The sequence below is a fragment of the Alosa sapidissima genome, chromosome 15 (assembly GCF_018492685.1).
Source record: "Alosa sapidissima isolate fAloSap1 chromosome 15, fAloSap1.pri, whole genome shotgun sequence".
Lineage (NCBI taxonomy): Eukaryota > Metazoa > Chordata > Actinopteri > Clupeiformes > Clupeidae > Alosa > Alosa sapidissima.
The window spans coordinates 10,952,192-10,959,135 of record NC_055971.1 but is presented as its reverse complement, the minus strand read 5'-3'; the positions used below and the strand labels follow the sequence as shown (position 1 = coordinate 10,959,135).

Here is a 6,944-nt window from a genome sequence, read left to right as displayed (position 1 = left end):
GAACTTGTACTCCAGTAATGATTCATTTCCTGCTCTCCATTAGCTGTGCACTCTAAATATATGTCACATGCTGTGATGAGCCCAGGTGAAAAGGTCTGCCTGCCCCTAAAGCCCCATCACCACCCGCTCCTCAGAATGAACCCCTCCAGCCCCAACCCGGTTGGCATGGAAGCGGCATGGCACAGGTGGGTTGATTGGAGAGAGGTGGTGGGAGAGCTTGTTAGTCAGAAAACTTGGCAGTGCCAGCATCTCCTGCATCCTCTCAATGACTCAATGAGCCCGCATGCTCAGCCTGGTCCTGCGTGTGTGTATTTGTGTGCGTGTGTGTGTGTGTGTGTGTGTGTGTGTGTGTGAGAGAGAGAGAGAAATGTGAGGGCGAGAGAGAGAGATAGATAGAGAGAGAGAGGGAAAGAAAGAGAGAGAGACTCAAGTGTGCACAAGGGGGGACAGAAGGTGTAAAGAGAGACCCAGTCGCACCTGTCAAACCCAGACTCCCACTACCTACAGTTCAGCTGTGCAGTGTGAGCAGGCAGCTGAAGACCCCTGCCAGCACCAGCATGGTGTCCCAGCCAAGTCCAGTAGAGGGCTTTAACAGAAGCCCGGGGTGACAAAGTGCATGTGAGTGTGAGCGCGAGTGTGTAGGCCTATGTGTGTGTGTGAAATCTTGCTCTGAGACATCCCTGGGCTCTGTCCAACCTGACAGAACTCACTGAAGTCATTCAGAACAATCTGTGCTGTGGACGCCTCAGATTTACTCACAGTGCTATTTGAGCTATTTCATGACAAATCCACAGTGTCCTTCACTGACAACCCATCATGGCTGCAGTGTAGTTTTATTAATAGCTCTTCTGTTTCTAAGGGCCAAATTACAGCATTACAAAAAAAAAAAAAAAGGGATGGTTAATGGCCCCAGGCTGTGCTTACTTTGAGGGCAAGATGAGGAGGAACGGCATTCATATTCTCAGTAACGTTTTAATGGAACATTATCTGCGAACCCAAATCCTGAGTGACGGGGGCCACTGTGGGTAACCGCCCTCTCGTCTCGCTCAGGGATTTCAACCTCACCTCTTTAAGTCGTTCCAACCGTCCCGACCGAGAGCTGAATTGAAGAAAACATATTTTTTCCCCTTTAAAATAAAAGTACATCTTTTTCTAAATGGTGCCCAGACAAAGAAAGAAAGCTACAGCTAGTACGGCATCAAAGCCTTTGATGCATATGGCGTGTTGTCAAACTCATTGTGAGTTGCTTCTTTTTAACAAAGGCAGTGCACTGGCTACATGCTGCAACTGTGCATTTGTTTGAAGACATCTAAGGGAGATTACAAAGAACAGGAGAAATATACAGCAGCAAGGAGTGAACACTTTTCCACGAGACAAAACAGCCAACTGCTACACCCCATTTGGTCCTCTGCACCAGACATCAATACAACTAATCAGCCGTTTGACACTATCTGAGGAAATGACCAATGTTGCTCACTCACCTCAGTGACCAGGAACAAAGAATGATGACAGACAACATCTGTGCATCAAAACTCCACTGCTATGTGAGATTTAGGCTGCAATAAATCTGTGTTTTCAATCATGAGGCATCTGGCATGTGATGGCACTTACTACTGGAGTATGGGGCCACACTGTGAGGCCATATCAGCCAATGGGAGCTGCTGTTTGCTCTTCGCACTCAGGTGTCCACATCTGGGTCATCGAAGGAGGACTCTAGGTGTGTTGTGTGACCTGGATGTCTTTGTGCAAGTGTTCATAAACCTGTGTGCAGGTGAACGTCTCTGGTGGCAACTGGTGTGTGTGTGTGTGTGTGTTTGTGTGTGTGTGTGTGTGTGTGGATAATATTAATTTATGGTTATTTGTTTGTGTACGTGTTACGTGATAGTATATGCACAGAGTTTGTGTGTGTGTGTGTGTGTTTAGAATGTGTCTGCATAGTCATCTGAAGAGGCTGCACTTTTAAGTGAGATTTAGCCCAGTGAGTGTGAGGCTGTACACACACACACACACACACACACACACACACCTGTGAGTCAGTGTGAGCATGTGTGTGTGTGTGTGTGTGTGTGTGTGTGATTGCGAGCACGTATCAGCGCCGTTATTAACCATGGCTCAGCTGTAATTTGGAGCAGCTTGCTCTCATTAGAGATTAAACACTCATCCTCCTCAATCGCCTTACACTCTGGCCAGCTTATGGTCTCCAGATACAGATAGGCATCACCAGTCAGAGGCCATTTCAGTGATAGCCGGTCCAAACGAGAAAGAGAGAGCGAGAGTGCCCGCACAGAAGGACGTGCTGCTATCTGCCAACGAGGCACTGATGACCGAAGAGGAGAAAACACAGCTGGAGGTGATTGGAGGTCAAACATACATCATCATGGTCTCTCTCTCACTCTCTCTCTCGTTCACGCTCACACACACACACATACACATACACACACAGGATATTGCCAGCCTAATCCTCCAGACCAACCACCATTCCATTTGAGTGCCTGCTGAACTGGACCGTGGATTGGTACAGGCTACCAACAGCTTGACACACACACACACACTCGTCTGATCCGGGAACATCCCTAAATGACTTCACTGTGTGTGTGTGTGTGTGTGTGTGTGTCTGTCTTTGTAGGTCAGTGTAGGTCTGTGTGTGTGTGTGTGTGTGTTTGCATATGTGTGTGTGCGTGTGTAAGCCTGTATGTGTTCAGTGTGTGGCGCGGTGTCCGGCTGGCACCTTGGCGCACTACTGCTGTGCTTCATATGCTCCGACGCAGCCTTCATTATGTTCTCCTCGGGGCTCTTGAACTTCCTCGGCCCCTTCCTCTCCCAACGCAGACCTCAGCAGCCACACGGAGCGAGGGAACAAAAGTGTGGCGGAGGACAGGCAGAGGGTGGATGGAGAGAGCTGGGAAGGGGTGAGGAAGGTGGGGGGGTGTCTGGAGGAAGAGGAAGAAGTGGAGGAGGGTAGCAGGGTGGCGGAGAGGTAAAGAGTGTGAGTCAGATAGAGAGGTACGAACTGCGGTGGTGTCATGTGGGGATAGGGGCTTGAGGAAAGCAATTAGCGACCTGTAATTGCTCTCATTACTGGATAGAGATGCGCTAAAGGAAGAGGGGGGGGGAGGGGGGGGGGGGGCGGTGCGGTGCGGTGCGGTCGGACCTGGACGTGTTGTGCTGATCTCAGGACATGGAGGTGGGGTGTGTGGGTGTGTGTGGGGGGTGGGGGTGGAAGAGAGTTGTGTCTCTATGGCTGATAGCGGTAATGCACGCCGATAAGAGTGGGGGCACTATCGCTCACCGCTGTGTGTGCCTGTCACCAAACACACATACACACGCAGCCGGAGAGGGGGACAGAGATAGAGGGAGGCAGAGGAAAGGAGAGAGAGAGTGGTAGAGAAAGAGAGAGATAAAGAGAGAGTGGTAGACAGAGACAGAGAGAGAGAGATGTAGAGATTTTAGGGGGGGGGGAGCAGCAGCTGTTTGGAGAGGAAGGCGAGGAATACGGCTGAAGATGAATAGATCACTGCAGACAGGTGAAAGAGAAAAAGAGAGACGACAGGGGAAAAAAAGAGAGGAAGAGAGAAAACCAGACCAAAGATAGTCAGTGCAGAGTTCAAACACTAACAACAGAGGTGGAGGAACAAGAGTTGGAGACAGGCCCACACTGTGAGCAAGCATGAGAGAGAGAGAGAGAGAGAGAGAGAGAGAGAGAGAGAGAGAGAGAGAGAGAGAGAGAGAGAGAGAGAGAGAGAGAGAGAGAGAGAGAGAGAGAGAGAGAGAGAGAGAGAGAGAGAGGAGAAAAGGGAAAACAAAACAAAACAACACAAAAGACAGACTGGGAAAAGCAGAGACAGGGAGACGGGAGGTGGCGGGAGACGGGAGGTGGCGGGAGACGTGCCGTGCTGTCGGGAGCTGCCACGCCGTGTCAGGGCCCAGTCGAGCGTGCAGGACAGCAAGCGCTCCCCGGACCCCCACACTAGCCCCAGCACCAGATAGGCCTGATGGCTGCCCACCTCACTGAGAGCCAGAGGCAGAGCAGAGTGATTGGGGGGGGTTATTGGGGTACCTGCGTGTAAGTGAGTGTGACACCCTGCCCCTCCCCACCAGACCCTGTTAGCACAACACAGGCAGCCATGATCGTAGATGTGCTTACACTACAGAAAGAAAAAGGTGAAGAGTCTTTTCAAAAAACCAGGAGAGTTGCATCCCGAGAGAGAGAGAGAAATGGGAGAAAGAGAGAGACTAGAGAGAGAGACTAGAGAGAGAGAGAGAGAGAGAGAGAGAGAGAGAGAGAGAGAGAGAGAGAGAGAGAGAGAGAGAGAGAGAGAGAGAGAGAGAGAGAGATACCGCAAGAGAAAGAAAATACATTTAGAGTAAGAGGAGGGAGCAATGGCATGATTTATGAGAAGAGAGGATACAAACCAAAGCGAACACAAAAGGGGAGTGTAGAGTCTCTTGTAGGATGCTCACCTACATACAGCCTTAGTTTTGCCCAGTCCTCCCTGCCCTCCCTTCCCCACACACAGAATCTCAATGTGCGCTCAGACACACACACGGATCTGGTGCAGTCTTCTGTGTGCTTCCAAATGTGTTAAATTATAAAGAGTGTTGCATGAACAGACTGGAGGAGGGCTGAAGACATGAGTGGCACGGAGTGCGTCATTACAGACGGCACCATGCTGTCATGTGCCACTCAGAGTGAGGTAGGTGTGTGTGTGTGTGTATATATGGGGGTGAAAAAGAATCAATGTATGTGCGAATGTGGTGTGGTTTGGTGTGGAGAATGTGTGTGTGTGTGTGTGTGTGTGTGTGTGTGTGTGTGTGTGTGTGTGTGTGTAGGAATGTGTTTGCCTGCAATATGGCTCAGGCAGACAGCAACAAAATGCAATTAAGAAGAATAATGGTATTTGCCCTCTTCCAGTGGGTGACACGTGGGACGCTGATAGCCAGTGTGTGTGTGTGTGTGTGTGTGTGTGTGAGAGCGATCACATTTAATTTTTTCGGTGGGGCCTGCAGTGATGAGGCGGGTTGGGTACCAGTGATAAGGTTTTGTGTGTTTAATGAGTGCCCTGCTCCCCAGTCCCCCTCCAAACCCACCATACAACCTCACCCCCCCTTCAAGCCCCCAACAATCTGACTGAGTCACTGACACTCACTCGCTGGGGCTTGACTTTGCCAAGGACACCTACGTTTCAAGCCCAGGTCGCACATTCAAATCCATTCAAGCAAGTTGGCCGTGACGGTTTGCTAGCTTTCTTGTTAGAAGAGTTGTGTGAGAGGGTGTTCATCTCGGAGTGTCTAGGCAGAACGTGAGTGAGTGGAGTGTGCCGTGTGTCTCCAGGTGTGTGTGGTGCTTGTGGTGTTGTCTATTTGTTTGGGTTTTTTTAGATCATATAATCAATACATGTTTCTGCTTGACAAGTTGTGTCTGTAAGGAGTGCCATACCTTTCAATGATGTCGGCGATCACACAGGCAAACATCTGAAGCCCCTCTGGTAACTGCAGGGCCACTGCAGAGATATAGAGAGAGTGGTAGACAGAGCGAGAGAGAGAGAGAGAGAGAGAGAGAGATAGAGAGAGGGAGAGTTGTAGATAGAGCGAGAAAGAGAGAGAGAGAGCGAGAGAGGGAAAGAAAGAAAGAAAGAAAGAAAGAAAGAAAGAAAGAAAGAAAGAAAGAAAGGGTAGAAAAGGAGAACAGATCAGTGTAACCTGTGCTTGATTGACCGGCCCTGTGACGGACAGCTCTGGACTCCTTTAATACACCTGCCAGACAGGGCGAGCAAAGCTGGCAGCTTAGCGGCATAGCGCAATGTTTGATCTTTATTTCACACAAGGTTGTAGCCTACGCCTCGAAAGGCCAGGAGCTGCAGACAGCCAGTACAAAAAGAAGCCCAACAGCTGTACAATAGAGACCATCTCTCTTTCCTGCTAGATCAGTCCATATGTTTGCGATGGCCCTATAACGGCCCAACAAGCACGTGTATTGTATCACCATTCCAATAGCCTGATGGGCTGACGGATGACCTTACATCCTCAAGTTCCCCTATTCATGTCCCATCCATGGCACTCGCCGCAAAACTAGAGGAGCGCTTCAAGGAGACAGACGGTCTAAGACAACAATAAGGGCCGACATACCACTCTTCATTTTCCCCCCTCGGCCCCGTCACAAAAGACCCAAGGTCACTCCAGGAGAGTGGTCCGAGTGACGGAGAAAGGGCTGTAAAACAAACGATGGCGGAGCAACGGCAGGAGAAGAATGGAGACGGATGGCTGGGGCAGTTTTTCGGAGCGGGATGCGCCATGACGGCACGGATGGCTGATCAATCAGAGGCGCTATAATGAAGACGCTGACTCACGCGGCATCAGACCCAGACCATGCTGCACAACAAGAGGCCATCACACAGAGACAGACAGACAAAAAAAAAAAAAAAAACACACACACACACACAACTAGGACTTTATCATTCAACATTACTGCATGCAATGTGAACACAAAAACGCAGAAGTGACACAAAAATCATAACCATATTTAGAACAATTACCTACGCTGGTTAACTACAGCAACAAAATTGAAACATTTTCTCAATGAGGGGGAAAGGGGTGATTTATACGTTGGCCCAATTCATGTTGTTTTTATCTTCACAGGGAATAAGGAACATGTATCCCATTTGGCATTTTGATCAGATAGAGAGGGATACAATGATTATCTCTATGACGACTTTGTCGAGTCACATGATGACTGACACCAGAGGATGAGATGTGGAGATGAGAGCAGCAGCAACAAGTTAGGAGACAGAAGTGCGAGTGTGGGCATATCACACAAATCTCACAGTGTGAAACAGCGCGAGTCTCCGGAGAGGATTTATCCAACGACAAACCCCCACCACAGAGCAAGACACACGCACACACACAGCCAGGAAGGCTCTTTATGAGGAAATGGCAAGTTTCAAAGT

The 6,944-nt window shown here is 49.5% G+C and overlaps 1 protein-coding gene across 4 annotated transcripts in view; it reads right to left on the bottom strand.

Annotated features, from left to right (window-relative positions):
• dph1 (diphthamide biosynthesis 1) overlaps positions 1-6,944 on the bottom strand; it is an 85,291-nt gene that overhangs the window by 63,559 nt on the left and 14,788 nt on the right. For 3 of the 4 annotated variants that reach the window (XR_006023018.1, XM_042063999.1, XM_042064000.1), the window contains exon 3: positions 5,438-5,501. The exons of the other annotated variant lie outside the window; for it this stretch is intronic. Coding sequence is in view for 2 of the 3 variants with exons in the window: in XM_042063999.1 (XP_041919933.1) it covers positions 5,438-5,501 (64 nt within the window). In the remaining variant the exon portion in view is untranslated. The remainder of the gene's footprint in view (positions 1-5,437; positions 5,502-6,944) is intronic. 4 annotated transcript variants of the gene reach the window in all.